Source organism: Puntigrus tetrazona, chromosome 17 (assembly GCF_018831695.1).
Source record: "Puntigrus tetrazona isolate hp1 chromosome 17, ASM1883169v1, whole genome shotgun sequence".
Lineage (NCBI taxonomy): Eukaryota > Metazoa > Chordata > Actinopteri > Cypriniformes > Cyprinidae > Puntigrus > Puntigrus tetrazona.
The window spans coordinates 15,374,819-15,394,797 of record NC_056715.1 but is presented as its reverse complement, the minus strand read 5'-3'; the positions used below and the strand labels follow the sequence as shown (position 1 = coordinate 15,394,797).

At 36.9% G+C, this 19,979-nt stretch overlaps 1 protein-coding gene across 2 annotated transcripts in view; it reads right to left on the bottom strand.

Annotated features, from left to right (window-relative positions):
- Nucleotides 1-195: 195 nt before the first annotated feature.
- Nucleotides 196-19,979, bottom strand: part of slc25a21 (solute carrier family 25 member 21) — an 82,038-nt gene continuing 62,254 nt past the window's right edge. For both annotated transcript variants that reach the window (XM_043263642.1, XM_043263643.1), the window contains exons 4-11: nucleotides 18,507-18,590; nucleotides 11,132-11,198; nucleotides 9,154-9,213; nucleotides 6,929-7,036; nucleotides 6,642-6,806; nucleotides 3,987-4,168; nucleotides 1,460-1,512; nucleotides 196-1,126 (exon numbers count right to left, since the gene is read on the bottom strand). In XM_043263642.1, the coding sequence (XP_043119577.1) occupies nucleotides 1,065-1,126; nucleotides 1,460-1,512; nucleotides 3,987-4,168; nucleotides 6,642-6,806; nucleotides 6,929-7,036; nucleotides 9,154-9,213; nucleotides 11,132-11,198; nucleotides 18,507-18,590 (781 nt within the window). In that variant the 3' untranslated portion in view covers nucleotides 196-1,064. The remainder of the gene's footprint in view (nucleotides 1,127-1,459; nucleotides 1,513-3,986; nucleotides 4,169-6,641; nucleotides 6,807-6,928; nucleotides 7,037-9,153; nucleotides 9,214-11,131; nucleotides 11,199-18,506; nucleotides 18,591-19,979) is intronic.

The following is a 19,979-nucleotide window of genomic DNA, read 5'->3' as shown; positions in this document are numbered from 1 at the left end:
TAACTTAAGCCTCGGAATTCTGAGGATGTAAACAATAGCAAGCCAAGGGTTATGGAAAACTAGATGAAATATGAAAAATGAAATATCAGCAAATTATTAAAATCGCGCTGCCAAGGACTAAGATCAATAAACACTAAATGCTACGAAAAATTCTAATGTTTAAAGCAAAAACAACGACGACATGCAAGCGGCTCAAAAACTCAATAAAATATTTATTTTCATCCAGAAATGAGCTGGAAAGCTTATGGAAATTCACTGGTCAAAAGGTTGAAATTTTGTTTAGAGTTTTATTTAAAGGCACCGACAACCAATTTCACAGATTTCTTGTAGTTCAGAAGCATTTATTAGCAAAAAACTGCTGTCACGTAAATACTCCAAACCACTTTGGAACACAAGTTGTTATAATAGCGGTTTTATAATTATTGTATATCAAAAATGACTTTAAAATGCCCATAATTGAATTAGTGCTAATGTCTAAATTTGCCGATATGATTTCGCTTAGCGTTTTTTCAAGCGCTAAGCATGTCAAGGGTGCTTAGAATCTGAAACACCGTTGACACGACTATTGAGAAGTGGGACCTTGAGAGCTTTGAATAGCATGAAAAAATTACATACAGTATGACGGATTTACAACCACATCTAATAAACCCAAAGTCCTAAGGAAGCCATCCAGAAGACAGCAGACGCATCCCTCAGGCTTGCTGTATTTCAGTCTTGCTCAGTCAAAAAATTCTTAAGTTAGGTTAAAAATGAGGTGCTGCTTCTGTTTGGTATTTTCAGTGAGGGTGTGTGGAGCTGTTGTGGTTACTATTAGATATGCAGGTATGTAGACAGGTAACTCTCAGACGTCTCAGTGGTGTGTTCTGTTATATATAAACGAAACTTGGAATGTCAAAATCCAGGGATTGACTGCGCTGTTGCTAAGCGTTTGTGGTGGAGAGTCTACATGTCACATGTCAGGAGCTGTGATTCTGAGTGTGGTTGGTGTTGAGGAACAATCATGGCATTGTGTTTGATCGACCTGGGGAGGGATGGAGCACAGACTGATGGTGATGTGCAGATGGTCACCAGTTCTTCTGCAGCCAGCCAGATACGTATTCATAAACCAACAGCATCACCGCGCCGCCTATTTTCAGAAAGTAAACAACAGTTCAATGGAACGGATCACTGTGAGATGTTAAAGGGATGGAGCACCTAAAAATCTGAATTCTGTCAACGTGTATTCATCCTTGTTCCAAAACTTATTCTGCAGAACACAAAAGAAAGTTTTCGGAAAAAAAGAACCCAAACAGTTATTGTCTTTTAGTGTATGGACAAAAAAAAATACTGGGACATTTCTTAAAATAACTTCTTTTTTGATCCTCAGAAGAAAAGAAAGTGAGTAACTGATGACAGAATTAAAATTTTTAGGTGAACTATCCCTTTAACGTAGGAAAACTATGTGCATCATTTATGTTACCTGGTCCAAGTCTCATTATCTTGGGAATCAGTCCTTTGTATAAGGCAAGATATCTGCAGAAAGGAAACACACACACACACACACACACACACCAGTTACATTTATTATAAATAAATTATTTGAACTCCTTCTACAGAATACAAAAAGAGACATTTGGAAAATGTTTAATGCATTACTCTATTAAAAAAAGGAGTAGAACAAAAGCAGTCTATTTTACTTGTGCACTATATTCAAAGCCATTCGATTTGTATGAGTAAAGGACTAAAATGCAAATTGCTATTCAAATGTCAACAACACCAAACGCAATTGGTTCTCTCAAGACATGTTTTAATAGGCTTAAATTTAGGCTTTTATTCACACCAACAAAAACACATACATGCAGTCAATCTAATCCAATACAGCAAAAGAAAGGTCAACCGACCGTACTCGCTTAGGGCATGAACGCACTTCACTGGTCTGGTTGTGGAAGCTCAAACAAGTTCTCATGCCTCAAGTAAGTTCGACTGATTGAAGTTTCCAAGTTTTGGTGAAACTGACTTTCAATAGAAGGACAGAAATCTCAGGTTTCAGTAAAAATTTCTGCTTTGAAGATGACTGGTTTGGAACGGTGTAAGGGTGGGTCTTTTCTTCTAGAATGATATGAGGGTGAATAAATGACATCCCTTTAAAATTTGATGGCTTTCTCACACAAATCTATCTTGTGGCTTCAGAAGATTTGGAATGCATAGCAGTCATATTGATTCCTTTATGATGCATTTACGTCATATTTGGAGCTTGAAAGTTTACTTCTTTGTATGTAAAAGAGCAGCACAAACATGCTTTGAACTTCTTTTGTGTTTAACTAAAGACATTATTTCAGAAACCAAGTGAAAAAAGGGTGAATAAATAACAACTATTTTGTGACTGATCTGTCCCTTTAAAGTAATTCATCTCTCTCTCTCAGGCTCGGTCTGTCTGTGATGCTGGAACAGGTATAGGGCACTAATAACTGGTCTAGTTGCGTACCTGCCCTAATGCGTTCAAGCTGATTTCTGGCAGTGGGCCTGGCGGTCTCCCTGTCCTCTGCCTGTGCTGGTGTTAATAAGGCTTGAGCCACTTCCTCTCTGCCCCGCTGTCTGATTAGACTGACCCGCTGAGCGCCGCGCGCCTCGTTAGGACCCGCTTAACGACGTCTCCCATAGGGACCACTAATTAGCCAGGACTGTGTCGTGTTAGAGGGCTGGACAGGATGGGGTACCCTCTCAGCACCCCTAAAACTAAAACAGCTTCAGTGTCTCTCTCTTTAACTCACTCACACACACACACACACACACACACACACACACACACACTGCCTTGCCCAAGATCAGGCCTCAATTCTTTGCCTCTAATAACAAACGAGCTTGCCTTTCCCTTTGTACAGAGTGAACGGGGCCAATCAAGGCCCTGAAGGGCCATAAAACTACTGATTCTCTCTCACAGCTTCCCATGAGGCCTGTCAATTCAGACGGAGAGAGAGAGAGGCAGAAAGACACTACGGGCACTATTAGAGTCTCCATTAAGAAACAACAGCCCACGTCAGAATCGGCACACAATGTACACAAGTTACATTAAAATACCAGCTGATCTCTCACTGGTTGTATTAGGCCTTCCTTTAAATGGCAGTTTTAAGCATAAGATATTCCGTATTTGTCGTAATATGCTAAAAAATATCTATTATAAAACAATGTCAGTACTTTTCACACCGTAATAAGCAGTGAAGTTAAAGTATTTTTTAAGAAATAACAAAACATCATGCCAAAAAATTTAATAATTGTAGCCCCTCATATTGTTTACTTTATGAAAAGAATTTTTTTTTATATATAAATTAGATAAACATGTGTATTTAAGTAATTGTGTATGAATTGCATTTAATTTGTTTTTGTTTTCTTTATTAATAGACTTCATTGTAGACCCATCATTTTTACTTTATGGTTCAAAAACATGAAAATAAGTAGGCAATTAAATAACTAAGTTTTCTATTTAAAATTAAAAACATGCTTATCTCAGATGATGTGTATTTAAGCAATTGTGTGCAAATTCATTTTTCGTTAAAATGTTAAAAGATAATAATAATAATAATAATAATAATAATAATAATAAATAATAAATAATAATAATAATAATAACCAGTCTTATTTCATTCACCCATATTAGGACATGATATGCATATGGTAAAACAATCATCCAGTTAATTGATAGAGATCCATTAAATATCCACTAAAATGTTAGGTTTATGTAATTCAAATAGATCTAGACAAAGGAAGTGACACTCATTTTTATAAATTCTAGTATATACACGTAGCTCAGAACAAAAGGACAACATAAAGAGGGCGCTTAAATATGCTGGTTGTCAAAACTTGCCCTCTTGTCCCCTGTGGGCACAGGATAAACATAAAATGTTGTATAATTTTTCTTGTAGGTGAACCTCGTGGCAGTTCTGGTTGGTTTATAATGCCTCTTGTCGGGAGTAATTTTAACACCTGTAGTTGTCGGGTGATGGCCTTACCCCTCCTCACGGTACACAAGAGCCATGGTCTGAAAGCAGCTACGGTACTTGATCTCCCTTGGAACGGGCTGAGGACCCTGGATACGGCTTTTAGCCACATCAAAAGGAATGTTTACGCAGGACGAGACCGTTCCTGACACCAAACCGATAGCAAACTTCCTCATGAATTCCAGTCGAGGGTCCTGGTATACATACAGAGAAAAAGCTTTATTATAGCAAGGCAACTACTTGCTTGTTTATAAAGTGATTAATGATGATCAACGCACATTTTTTGTATTTGAAAGGTACAAGCAAATCTTTACTTTATGTTTGCTGAAGATGTTGAAAGAATATTCTGTAATTAAGTTAATTTTATTTTAAATGTGTAAAAAAGTGTTTTGCAAAGTAAAGTTAAAGAAATATTTCAAAACAAAACATTCTGACCTGTCCCTTATTAAAAAGTGTTTTTAAAAATTATATATATATATATTATTTATGTCTTGTCACTACATAATTTAAACAATGTGTTAACTTCACAAATCGGCTTCATTTACTTTCATTGTAAGTGCCTCATCGTGCCTTCTTTTATTAAAAGAAAAAGAAAATGTTTAAATAAATTGCTAAAATAAGCGCTGTAGATTACGCTTAACTGGACTATTCAGTTAAATGAGAAAACAATAGCTGTTTGATGACAGTTTTATAGTCAGAGCCATATTATTCAAAATTCTGAGATAACACTAGTTAATATGAAAATGCAAAGTAACGCATATAAAGACAATGTCAGCAGATAAAGGAGCTAATAAGGAGGAGAGATAGGAAAATGCGGATGAAAAATGTGAGTGAATGATCGAGCAGTGGAGGACTAAAAGCAGTGAAAGAAAGGGGGCATGAGTCAAGGATGTAATGGCAAAGCTGGAATAAAAGCTCAGATCATTTTATGGTAGCGGGGCACAGATTAGAGTTTCATGAGAAGAGCGAAGCTTTACTATTGGCTGAATTGGGTCACGTGACCAAGGGCAAACTTTGGGAGAGGATTTATAAACAGAGTTCATGCAGGCAGACTGGGAGGCATATGGGGACAATTTGGGTAATTGGGCTGCGACTCGACACTGGTGTATTACTGTACAAAAAGAAGCCTGAACCAGTGCAGCTCTGACATCTAATTGGCCAGGAGATTTTTTACAAATGACAGCAGCCCAGCAGCGACACGCAACATCGACAGCTAAACCTGAACATCACACTGTAGAGGAGGAGCGTCGATGTTTAACAACAGCGCTCCGCCTTATGTATAGTTTCCACACGAAATGCTCCCGTCAACGCCATTACAGTTGCAGCACACTTTATCGGTGTTCTCAGAAAAGAGTCGCTGGCTTCACAGCGAACGCTCTTCAAATCTCGAAGGTACCCTTAGAGAAGGATCACTGATTTTGATCCTAATCCCAAGTGAATGACTGGTTTCTCTGAAAATAAGGAAGTCGATGCTCCACTTTAAAAGCCAAGACATTTTTTTTTCCTATAGATAGTCAAATCAGGGATGGTGAGTTGTGCCCTTTTGCATGATTGAGGGCTGGTGGTTTCTGGCTTCTCAGCCAATGACGATCTTAGCACCAGATGAAGGGGGAATACTAATCTTCAGTAGGACTTCAACTGTAACCCCCCCAACAAATACCTCAGTCTGCTTCCAATTAGTTCATTTGAGTAAATCTAATGCTTCAGTTTATACATGTGGAGCAGGCGTATGGTAACGTTTCCATTAAACAAAATTAACTTTTGTTTGGGAGTTGAGCCCTGCCGGATGTGTAATCTGAACCTTTGAGGATGTGATGGAGAGCAAACAGGGAAGGTATTAGTGAGGTTTATCTTAGCAGCTTCTCTCCTCCTCCTCCCTCTCGTTCTCTTTCTCTCTCTCTCTCTCTCTGCTGATGTGCATGACTGAACCCCTCCTTTAATTTGCTAGGCGACAGTCATCAGCCCGCAAATACGTATTTAAAAAAACCTCTGGCTTTTGTATTAATTTTGCACTTGCATCTCAAATTTAAAACGTTCTGAGATGAATAACACCATACAATCGCTGTAGTTTTCGACCTAGTGTGACGGAAATGCACGTGAAAGATAAATTTGGACCTTAATGTATCATTCCTAACTATAGGAAAAATGCTTGTGAAATAAAGGAAAATGTTATTATACATTAAACATACAATTCGTAAAAAAAAAAAAAAAAAAAAAAAAAAATATATATATATATATATATATTTTATATTTCTGTTTCGACAATGCAGATCATATCATCCCATGGTAAAATTTACATTTTTAAGAGGTGACCCTTAATGAAAGAAAATCATGAAATTTAAAGATACAAGTAGTTTAAACTGAGTACAACAGGAGGGTTAATTCAGCCAAGAAGTCATGCTGTGATGTATTGATCTATTGGTCACATGCCTTTTGAACTTTGGAAAAATTTCACATAAGATTGCTTTGTCATTGCTTTTTTGGACCCCATTGACATTTAGTCTATAAACAAAAACCATCAAAATATTCTTCAAATGATCTTCTGAAATACATAGAACACAGAATGCCGTGTAGGTTTGGAACGACATGAGAGAGAGTAATTGGATGAACTTTAATTTTTGGCTGAACTATCCCGAAATATAACACTTTTTTTTTTTTTTTTTTTACCTGACTGGCAGGTATGGCATCTTTAACGTTGAAGTAGAAACCAAAGTAGATCATGTTGAAAACTCCATGCCGTCCTAGTGTGGAGGTCAGGCCCTTATTAAGCCCACGTAGACCGAAGCCGTCTTTGTTTATAATCGTTCTGGCCTGTGCAAATGTAGACGGTTGCTGCATGGAGAAAAACAGAGAGCAACGACATTAGGGCCCTCAAAACGAATGACTAAGACGTTTGTGACAAGACAAAGGCAAAAACAATACCAAGACGACAATTAACAGCTGTAGTCTCTTACCACTTTGAATGAATCCCTGTTGGCCTGTAGGCTCACTTTCACTACTTCAAATGGATTTACAACCAGAGCCTCGGTTAACCCTGACCCCAGGCCAGCCACAGAGAGAGCCTAGCATATTGAAGCAGGCAGAATTACATTACGAGAGAACATGACGCCACATGACGAACGAGAAAGACACAGAGACTATAAAGAAAGTCGCTTTGTGTTTAATTCAGAACAGACTGTATTTTTTAGATGACCAGTCAACACTTAAGGTATGTCACACAAATCCCATAACTCAAGGGAACAATGCTACTGTGACACTAAGACTTTTAGAAACGTGTTTGTCCAGACGCAGAGCTCGACTTTAACCCACAAATGAATGAATGAAACTGCCACCGTCAATCATTCGCAGGGGTTAGAAAGGAAACGCAGACAGGAATCAAAGATGAATGAACTGGCTCAGACAAAATGACTGAGACAAAGATGAATTACTTCATATGTTGAAATAACAACTCAACTCAACTGTACGACAGAGAAAAATCTTTCATATTTTCATATTAGCTAAACAGAGAAGCACTGATCCTATAGTTCACCAAATTAACAGCAGCGTTATGTTAGCATATCTTTTTTACTCTTTTTTTTTTTTAGGCACGCATTTTGTAAAATGCTTAGACGCTTTTCAGTTTAAATATGTAGCAAACTTTTTCAGAGGTTGAATTTTTTTGGTAAAGCCTCTTATGTTTACCACGGTTGTTTTATTTTAAAAAATTATACAAATAAAAAACAACAACAACAACAAAACATTAATATGTGACCATGGATCACAAAAGCAGTCATTGACAAAGTAAATATAATGTTCATGAAGATATGATGTAAATTGCCTGGCATAAATATATTAAAACCTCATTTTTGATTAGTAATATGCATTGCTAAGAACTTCATTAGGACAACTGGTGTTTTTCTTAATATTTAGATTTTTTTGCACCCTCAGATTCCACTTTTTCCAAATAGTTGTGTCTCGGCCAAATATTGTCCTATCATAACAAACAAAGATTATTTGTTCAGCTTTCATATGACATAGAAACCTTAATACATTTTAAAATGTGATTTATTCCTGTGATGATAATCGTATTATAAATACAAAGCATTATTATTATAAAAACATTTACTGGAAACCTAAAATATATATGCATGTATATAAAAATAAATACGATATATGATTATTATATAATTACATCATTATTATGTATATATTATGCATATAATACTATATTCTATATGTATGTAACGCATCTTTATCTTGCAATCAACGATAAAAAAAGACATTAATCCACAAACATTTCCGTCAGCCATTCCGAGGAATGCCCCGTTAAACAGACTAATAAAATATGTGTTAAGGTTTTATTCTTATGATTAGTGGCTCTCCATTCAGCACTTGACCCGTGTGTCTGCAGGCTTCAGGCCTACTTGAAGAGCGACAAAGGAGATCTTTGAGTGTGTTTGCATAAGGTGAGCTGGGGATAGTCCACACCCACACCCTCGATTAATACGAAATTGCGTGTGTGATGATTACACTCGCACATTTTGCCTTTTTGTGTGCGTGTGTATGCGTAGCCGTGTATACAAGCTTGTGCACACACTGCAAGACAGTGTGAGAGCTTCATTAGTCATTTTCTGTCTGAAAACCGGACATCTCCTTGACCGTGTTTGCAAAGCCAGCCATCCGCTCTTTCATTTTTTTTTTCATTTGTCATATCGCTGCATGTCTTCATCAATCATTCGGAGAGGTTTTGAGCCGAGGGGGCGGAGCCACAGCTCAATGGCTCTCCTGAATTCACTTACTGCCTTGCAGACGATCTCGCTCGCACACTCGGTGCGTCAATCTTTCCAGCGCCCGTGGGCCCTGTGTGGATTGACGTCTCTAGCTCGAGTGGGCGGAGACAGGTGTGATTGATCAGGCAGGTGAATGTTTCGCCTCTTCTCGTCTGTTTCGACGAAGTCGTGGATGTGAGAGTCGCTGCCGGGCTCAGCCGTCAAGCCTGCTGCCACACTGATAGGCTGCTGTCAAAGTAATGGGCTATCTTTCACAAGCCTCGCTGAGCAGCAGTCATCTCGATTACACTTGGCTCTCGCTGCCAGCACGCCATGTAATGAGGAGAGTGCTTCGCTTGACTGTGAATGTGATTGTGTGTGTATAGTATCGGTGACCGTGTGTGTGCGCGAGCATATATCGGATGACTTACCAGGCCGGGTGATAAAGGAGTAAAGCTCAACAGCTTCTTGTACTGCTCAAAGGTAAAAAACTGCAAAGGGGATCAGAAAAATCTGTCAGGAAGTGTTTTCAGACGCAACATGCATTCACATACATGCACGCAGACAAGATGAATGCTCACACCCTAAGCAAACACAGCTCAACTGTAGTGAATGAGAACACTCAAGCTGTCAACATGACTCTGGGCAAATACAAAAACACACAGGCGACTAGTAGGACGACGTATAATTCTTTATATCAGTAAAGATTTGCTCAGCTTGACAGATATTAGATAATAAAACATCCAGTAAGACTGATGGAGGCCTGTTAGGTAGGTTTAAATAAACAGATTTGGAGCATCGTGGATTCATGGATCAATGTTAAATGAATAGAAAAGTCTGTCATCGTTTACTCAGACTCATGTCGTTACAAATCCGTGTGATTTATTCTGAGCTAAACAAAAGGAATTCTTAAAAATATCTTAGCTAATCTTTTCATATAAAGCGAGTGAGGCATCAAGCTTCAAAATACTTCATGATGCACCATAACCAAAAGCGTGCCGTAAAACTGTCTAAGTTACACAATCATTTAGTGTGATGAACAGAGCAGAAGTTAACATAAGGGAACATATTACTACTAAGGCTAAAAATGTTACAAAAATATTCCTTTAAGGGTAATGCCCCAGTGATAAGTTGTTTTGATTTTTTTTTTCTGTCAGTATTGGCAAGTTTAGAATAAAAACAGCGTAGCAATATTGCCTGATTTCTGAACAAATTAGTTAATTATTTTGAGTTTTTGAGTTAATTATTTTTTGCCCTGAACAGGTTAATCAAGTTTATTTTGCATTATTCTGTAAATAATAATGATCCCGTCAATAATCCAGTAGCAGCCATAACTCTTTCATTTCTGTCAATAATAGCTTGAATTTTGGTCTGTTTGGCACAAAACTATAGTGCATTTTTAAAAATATATTCTACATGAAGAGCGTTTAACATCCATATAGCCTTTTGCTAACACTTAAAGCCTTTATATAATGCATTAATTAATTATGCTTTGTAATGTACCATATAAAGCATTGTACAGTCTCATGGATATCTGTAACCACCATTAATAAATTATACACTAATTAATTGTTATAATTATTGTTATTAATTGTTATAATTATTTACTACAATATATCATGTATCACAGCACACATTATAAATAATTATAATAGCCCACTGGAAACAATTTCTATAGATATTTCTGAAAGATTCCCTGGAGAACCAAAAGATGGTTGCTCTGTAGCATCACTGTGAAAATGACCTTTAGAAACGTTTCTTTTTAAGAGTGCATGGCCTTTAAGTAAAGTATGGAGTCATTTTATGATGCTTTTGTGTTCTTTTGAAACTTAGAAACTCCAGGCCCCATTCACTGGAAGAAAGTATATTATTCATTGTTTTTGAGTTGAATAACATGAGAATGATTATATGTTGACAGAGTTTTCAGGTGAACAAATTCTTTATGTTAAAGCATGTCAAGTCTACCGATCCAGAGCTTTCCAATAATGGACTGAAACCCCTTCCAGATGTTTTTCAGATTGGAAAAGTGAGACATTAATGTGCTCGCTCTCCTTTCAGACACCCATTTGGAGTTGCCCATAACCGAGGGCCTAAAGCCACAGCAAGTGCTCATCTTAACTCAAGAGTGTATATATGTACTGTTTATACGTGATACTAAAGTGAGGCCGGTAGCAATCTTTGGCCATGTAGGTCAATATTGGGAGTTCTCAACAGCAAACACATGTGGCATGACGACAAACATAGAGAGGGGATGAGTGTTTTTGATCCTCCTGGCTAGAGCCGGTATGTTGAGGACATACGTATGTGGTCTGTGTGTATGTTTACACTCGAAGGCCAGGTTGCAAAGATCAGAGTGTGTATGGTTTAAGTGATGAGCTCAAACTCAGAATCGAATGTGGTTCCCGTTACCTTCACTGCTCTCTTTGGGGTCTCGGCCAAATTGGGGGGAAGGATACCCTTGTAGAAGCCATACACTCTGTTTAGGAAAAGACATCACTCATAAACAACGTTTAAATGTCTATTTGACCAATAATGTGGGCATTAATGAAACTAAAGTTTAGTTTATCATCTCATAGAAAATTTGATTTAATACACAATAATAGCTGAACATAGTAAGCATGAAGCTAGGCCTTATGGGCAATTTGCACCAATATGTACTGTAGCTATAAATGTTTTCTTAACACTTCATTTTAGCATCTTTGCAAAAGTTTGTTTGGTTTCCCAAGAAAACCAAACTATAATCTGATTACATTTTCTCAATTCTTACAAATAATATTGTGTCAGCTTAACACGTTACTGAAGCAAGCAAATAAACATTCTTAAACATACAAAAATAAACAATGGTTAAAAAAAAAGGATTAAGTACCAACTTTTACTATCACTGTTGGCAAAAAGCTGATGCAATGGGAAAATACTAAGGTGGTGCATCAGTCATTCAATGAACGAATGAATGAATGAATGAATGAATCAATCAGAAATTAGAAATTTAGAAATTTTCTCTCAAAATCTGGATGTACAACATTTAAATCTCAATTTAAATTTAAATGAGCAAAACCATTAAAGGTAATTAGCTATCTTGCTTTTATGTATTGATTAGTTTGTTTCTATTAGAGAATTTCTGTCCCAATACTGATAGATAGTTATCCAGAATCTGTCGATGCCGATACTGAGTTTGATTTTCTTAAAGAAAAAAACTCTCTCCTAACCAATAATAAGCTGTAAACAATATTACATTAGTATAATATTAAAGATTAAAATTAAAAAATTAGAGCTATTATTTTCAACTGCTATTTATTTGCAGATATCATAACTAACAATCTAAAATAAAAAATAATATACTCTTGCACATAAATACTTGTCCTCATGCCAGATTTATTCAAACATATATAATTCAAAATAAGCGTGCTCTGCTTTAGTGTTTGCTAACTAATGAACTGTGAACACTGGATAACTTTCCTGAGATAAAGGTAAAAGTCAGTGCAATATTGTTCAAAAGCTGCTTTATTGTCATCTTTGTTTCTTATCAGAAGTAAGAAAGTACAAAACTCATTGTGATTACTGGATAAGAGGCATGTTACAAATAATGTTTGGTGTAGAGAAAAACTATGGATCTGGCAACCCTGATTGAACTATGGGTGGGTCATAGGGTCAAAAGCTTAAAGGCGCTATTTTTAAACTGTTAATGCATGATTGTCACATTAATTTGACAGTGCCAAGTTCAACACAATAATTTTTTTCAGGCACGGTTTAAATTTATCATCAGCTGATTATGAAAAATCATAAAAAAAACTATATATATATTAATTAGAGATGCACTGATTTATCAGCCAATAATTGGTATACTTATTGGTGAAATATTTCGAAGTGGCTTAAGTAATCGAACAAATGTCTAATACACAAAAGACATGACTAATATTTGCAACTATTTCACATCTTCACTCATGATGATACACCGAAACTTCTTCTTCGCTGTGTGAATACTGTGGAAATCCACCCCCATAACCATGCATTGAGCTCAACTTCGGCTGTAATGCATTACTGTTTCCAGGGTACTGTTTCCAAACCAGAACAGGTTAAACTGGTCTAAACACACAAACAAGCACATATAAATGAAAAACAAGCCCACAACCAAAGGAACAACATTTTTAGGTTTTCAGTGTCTAAAAAGATTAAGACGGACAAATCATCTCTTGGCATTAGTGTCAAAACGTGTGACATTCTTTGGCTACTGCTATATAATTATTAATAATGACTTCTCAAGAACTGTCACAGTGTTGCTTTAAGCTTTAAGGATATAAATATTAAATAATAGAGTTAGAAGTGCAAATAGACATAGACAGTAACCCCTGACAGGTATCTGTAGGATAAGCAAATGAACACAAACAGTCTTTGTCTTCCAACGGCATTATCACTAATATCTTTTCTCATTTGAATATACTTAGAAAGCTGAAATGTTTGAATTAATCTTCATATCGCCATAAACGCATATCAAGGCTACTTGCATAACTGCCGCGATACGGGTTTAACGTTGTAACGGCACAAATTGTATCTCAAACACTAAACAATCCAAACGTGTCGGCCTGACATGCTGTATCTCAACAGAAACGTTTTTTATTTTTGATGACATTCCAGTATTTTCTTTGATTTTAAATATCATACGGGGACGTCTTGGACATTCACAGCCTGCTTAAGCAAAAATAAGTGTCCGCATTTAGAGATTCCAGTCTGATCAATGCTTCAGCACGTTCTTACCACCCTTAAACGCAGACATGTGCACTTTGAGAAGCAGACATTGTTTGGAGAGCGCATGTACTTTTTCTGAAGCTGAAACCTGACTCTGTTATGCTTTCTGTCAATCTGAAAGTCAGGACAAGCCTGAGCAAGGGAAACACCTGAGCTTTTCTTCTCGCTCCTCATTCTCTCATACAAAAACTCAGCAGTATGGTAAAGAGCTAACATTTACCTACAATTGTGTGTGTAGTCTCTGTATTGTAGTAATATGTCAAAAAGAAAAGGTCTGACATTGGATGCATTGTGGTGTGATACAATTGGTTAGTAGAGATGACAATAAATATTGATTGAAATCATCAGGTTATTTGGCCTATTTTTTAAAGCTCTATTGGCTCAAGACTTGCAATCAAAGAAATCAAAAGCTGATTTTATTCTTTGAAGTTCACGTAAAGTGCATTTTAAGAAATAAAGTTAAGAATGAGGATCATACCGTTTTGCTTAAAATTGTAGAAATAAAGATGCAGTAAATATCAACAAATTGATTCATGCCTCTAAAACATTCTATGAAATATCTCAAAGGTATACAAAAGAACTGCTAATTATTGTTAATTATATCCATATACATTTTTAATAAAATGCATAAACCAATTACTATAATTGTGATCAGACACTGCTAATTTATCAGTTAACATTAATCTACACTACTTCGTAAAAAATTTGGGGTAGGTACGATTTTTTTGTTCTTGCTGTTTACTTGTTTGAGAGAAATTAATACTTTTTTTGTAAGGATGCATTAAAATAATCAAATGTAATAGTACGGACATTTACAAAGCGAAAAAAGATTATATATTTTAAATAAAATAGCACATAAATAGCAATACATAGTACTCTAAATACATATTAAAAGTTATTTTATTATTTAATTATTTAATTATTATAATTTATTGTTTAATTATTTAATTGGAATAACTGCTCTATAGCTTCAATAAATCTGATAATAATAAGGAAAAAACTGCCATTACAAAAAACACAAGACAATTGAATTGTTTTTAAATGCAAGAACATCAGAGATCTTAGCGAGGAAGGCTCTTGCAAGTTCCACACAAAAAGCGTCATTATTAGGAAAGTAAATGACAGGATTTTCAGCTGAACTATTCCTTCAACACGAACAGCCTTACTGATAACCACAGCTTCAGATCAGGTAACATCCACGTATGCGTATAAGAGAGATGACACATCCTGAGAGGGGTCGGGTGAGAATGAAACAGATTTCTTCATATCAGTTCTAGCACGTATTGATATTGAACACACGAGTGTGGACAGGGTGGACAGAGTAGCGTGACAGTTGCATGTGAACTTCTGTCGTTGTATTGTGAAAACATGCCTGAGCAGTCAACAGAGATGTCCTCGGCTGATTTAGTTGGGGTGTAAATATTATCGTTTCTGCGAACAGAGATGAGGCGATTAGCAAGCGAAGTTGCCCACGCCGTGACCGCCACTCCAAAGCCTCTGACCCACGGCTAATTACTACCACACATCCCGTGGGATGACAAACCATCTCGATTTCACCAGCATCGCGATGTGTCAGATGTCACAAGCCTCGCTTGTCAGGTGAAACGGCAACAGAGAGTCATTGTGCCGAACGAAAGTGTCTGGCAGAGTGGGCCCGACATGCAGGGCTTTTGTCTGGCGAAACGGAAGCCCCCCTCCCGATGTGGCCCATGCAAACGCCGGCCGCGTGTTTCCCGGGTGTGGTCAGTCTAAGAAACATCAGGTGGTGAGATAAAGCTCCAATTTGTTACACACGCACTTAGGACCCCATTTGACTACGCCTGGTTTGACTATGCCTGAATGCCAATTTGACTCTAAATGTAAGCACGCAGTTGGCCCTCATAAGCAAATGCTCACACATTTAGGTACGTGTGGGGCCAGCTGCTGGAGTTTGTATAGGTGTGATTTGTCTTTGATTTGCATCAAACCCCATTTCTCCCATTCAACTCATAGCCACATCCTTCGACATAACAAAAGCAGAGGAAGGAAATGATACATTAACCAAATTGGATAATGAGGCAAAATGTTTGATCCCTGTTATGGGGCCGGCCGTCAAAGAATCACAGTGAAACGTATATGGAGTATTTACATTTGGGTCTTTGTCTGCTGGAAGTAAGCGTACAGTTGTGATCTTGCGCGGTGGACCGGGTGACTTTGAGCACTTCCTGTTCTATCCCTTGTCAACAAGCTGAATGCTTGATCTGCAAATATTATCATTTGCCTCTCGAAGCTTTAACCTTGACATTGGTTCGGGGCGGCACAACGGCTCCGGGCTCATAAATCAAGGAGTGGGGAGATGAGAAGCAGGGACGTTTCTTGAGATTTGGCTTGAAATCAAACATGACAGGCAGAGTAAAACAACACCAGGTCATCAGCTAATTGCCTCCAGTGATTAATGCAGAAAAGCAGCGCAGAAACCCATCTGATCATTTGAATTTCAGCTAGGATAAATAAAATAGAAAGTTTATTTATATAATCATTTATGATAACACTTTACTTTAAGGAACATTTATCACTATTAACTAGTTGTTTTTTAGCTCTTTATTAGTGCTAATAAATCACATATCAATAAAGTGATTCTGCATGAATCATCATACATCAGATCACTACCCCATAACTAAATTTTCTAGCTATTAATAAGCAGCAAATAAAGAGTTTGTTGAGGGAAAACTCTTAGTTAATAGTGAATGTGTGTTCCCTATTCTAAAACTCATATATATATATATATTTGTAATGTTTATAAAACGGTCAAATATGTAAGGTTTTCTATCCCGTCTGTGTGTTTTGATACACAAATGAATTAATAAAAAGCATTAAAAATGGACATCAAATTTGACATAAATCTCACGTTTACTGTAGGTTTTATCCAATGGATGTCACTAATTTCAGGACATGCAACTTAAAACTGTAAAAGATAAATAAGGTATTAATTACATACACATATATATATTTACTATAGGAACAAATTAGAATGTAAAGCAATATAAGCCTTCCTTTTTTGTGTTTACAGGAAACATGTTAATACAACATTACTGTTTGGAAATCAGTCGTCTAAACAGTCAGAAACGTCAAAGAATCCTCTGCAAAATTATTTAACTAATGCATTTCAAGCACAACATAACTTATACTATTTTTTAAAAAATTCAGTAATCATGCACATTTTTTAATCTCCAATAAATGATTGCATGCTTCGAAATTATGTCCATAACTCACTCGTATTGTCTATTCTTCAAAGATTTCTAAAAAAAAATTATCTTAGTTTTAAATAACTGTTTTCAATTAAAAGAACGATTCTTTACCGCTAAATCAGCATATTAAAAAAACTTCTGAAGGATCATGTGACACTGAAGACTGGAGTAATCGCTGCTGAATATTCAGCTTTGCCAACACAGGAATAAATTAAAACACTTTGATGACTTTTCCCTCAAAAAATTCCTAATTTGGTATTATTTGGACCTAAATTTTGAATGTATTTCGAAGCCTTAGCAACCTATCTGCGGCTTAAAGTAGCAACAAAAAGTTCTATAAATCACAGGCTAAGACACATGCTGTTAAATAATTATGCACAATCAAGCTATTTATATATGTGATCTAAAACTATTAGTGCTTTCTTTCTATGATGATTCACACATGCTACATCATGACGCAAGTGAGTGTTCATAACATTTCAAACAGACTCTGAGCCAAATTCACAGATGGATCTCCAGCTCTGAACTAATTGGTGTGTGGAAGCCGACGGGCTCGGGTTTCTACAGCACAGAGGGGAGGACCGAAGCAAAATATGGACCGAGAGCAAAAGTGCAATGCTGGCCCATACAGCAAGAGCATGTTTATTTTCAATAATAATTTCACAACAGTAACTCACACCACCATTTGTGGAAATTAAAACTAAGTGGTTCAGCCTGGGGCTGATCATGCTACCAGCTACTGTGTGGTGATTCCAGCCACAGCACAAACAGTCGGAGGGTGATAATTGGTTTAGAAGAAAGAAGAGGCGTAATCTGCAGGGGGGGGTGGCCTACGGGATGCAGCCGATGACAGCTCCGTGGAGAGGGAAAGCACGATGGATCTCTGCCTCAGCGTCACCTGGGGCCACACGCGTGCATATATTCTCACACCTTGCCGCGGATCGGCTTTAGATCCACTGTAAAGCTGTCATCTTGCCATAAACAGAGCTTTCTGTCAAGTCTGCACACTGTCTGGGATCCGACACGTGCCTCATGTTGTGTGGCGGAGTGAGGTGAGGAAAAAACGAAAGCAGAGCAAATCATTTGGGGAGGGAAAATAAAAAAAGGAGGAGGGAGACAGAAACGGATAAATCTCTGCCTCGAGCACACTACGTCATATGTGTGATTTCCTATGAGCAGAGGCAGTTAACATGACACACGTTGAGCATGTTATTGCCAGTGCTTAATATAAACCTGTGACTTCACTTGCTTGTTTGAGATTGACACACCGCATTCTCCAGAGCAGGTGGGCTTAAGGTTTGTGATTTTTGTACACTAGGTTTACTACTTTTCCAGAGCTCAAATCATTCCCTGTCACCACGTGTAGTGTTGTTACCCTGTATACAGCAGACATTTGTGCCTAGTTTACACTGAACACATGAAAACAGCAGATGGGAAGTACTGAAGTACTGGGTCATTTCACACTTCCTAACAAAAAAGTAATGATAACCGAAAAAAGTGTAAAATTAAGATTAAAGTAAAGATGCGTTTCTAAACATTAAACTGAATGTTGATGAAGGACAGGGTAAAGCTTAGAAAACTATAAATGTGAAACTGTACCACCAGACAATTCCATACTGTATTATATAAACTACAAACATACTAAAAGTGTTTATTTTTATGTTTTATTTTGGTGTCCATTATGTCTAGTAGATTATGTATATATTTTTAAATTCTAAATAAAATTAGAGAAATTTTCATGGCATGGCAATACTTACAGTATGGATGGATGGATTGACAAATGGACAAGAGATAGACAGACATTTATAACTTACCCCTCATTGCGAAATATAGTTCTGAAACAGTCTCCAAGGCCTTTATAGCTGTTTGGGTCAGCTTTACCTCTCTGGATTTGAAACCTGAAAAATGAAATGATGCCAACTGGTCACAACATGACTTGATTTACACAAAATATGAATTTATAAACACTGATTCAGTAAACTAAGATTAAACTAATTTCTATTCCACTGATTATAATTACTTACAAAATTACAATGCAAACATACAAATCAAAATACTGGTGTAATATAATAATAAACTAATGAAAGAAATTAAATTGTTTGTATTTCAGTATTGTACAGTTAACGCAGCCTATATTTGCTGAGTTTCAGGTTATTTTTGTGAAATATTTTGTTTACAGAAAAGAAACTCAAATGGCAGAATGTGACATTCTAACTGATTTCTTTATTTTGTAAAATCACAATGTATTAAACAAATAAATCCTGACCTTTATACAGTGTTGCATTATTATTAAGACAGTAAGTGTTTAAAGTTGATTCTACTGGTAAGGATACAGCTGAAGTGAACGTGCGCGCACACAGTGTGCACTGCGGGTGTTCGAGATGTCCGTATGGTAACGTACGTATGGTTTAATATGAATCCATGTATTGTGCTATGCCACACACACATTTAGAAAACAGCATTTAAAAAAATCAGAATAACAAATAAAGACATGATCTTACAGACCTTTCAGATCATAATTTAAAAAAAAAAAAATTCTCCCTCTAAACAAATGTATTTCATGCATGTAATGGCTACATTTCCCATTTGGGGAAAAAGCCAAATAAGAAGAAAAACTATGAGAATTCATAAATTCTGGAAAATGTCACTCCCGTACATACATTATGTTCAACATTCTTTTGCTTAGATGAGTGAGAGATCATAGAGCATGACCACCATATGCTATCAATTATCTGTGTGCAAGAAATGTGGGACACTGCCTAATCTGTGCAGAGTGTCGACACAAGTTTTAGACGTCTGTCAAAACTCAAACCGCTCTTCTCTCCCGCCTTCTGTTCTTTCCAAGGCGGTGCTGACTTTCTCGGTCCCTTTAGCACAGCGGAGAAGTCAAACATTTACTTAACCCATCCTTACCAATTAGCTTCGCTTCTTCTATAGCCACAGACCTTGTAGCTGCTAACTTTGTCGCTAACATGCTAGTAACCTGCAGGTAACAGTTCTGCAGTTCCGTGTAAATTTTTAATATGATACAAATGGTCAAGAGATGTTTTTGTAGCAACAAGCATGCTAGTAACTCCCTAATAAAGCGCAAACTGAACCGTGTAAATGTTTAACATGGTACCAGCACAGAGTGCGAGTTTGGAGAGAGGGATTTACTGCTTCGCCCCCCACATCCCACAGTTCATGCTATGTAGCTGTTTTAGCACAAAAAAATGGCCAAAGGAACTGTGAGACCTTTGGTACGTTGACACCACAAGCTATGATTTGTTTAAGGGCCAACATGCCAG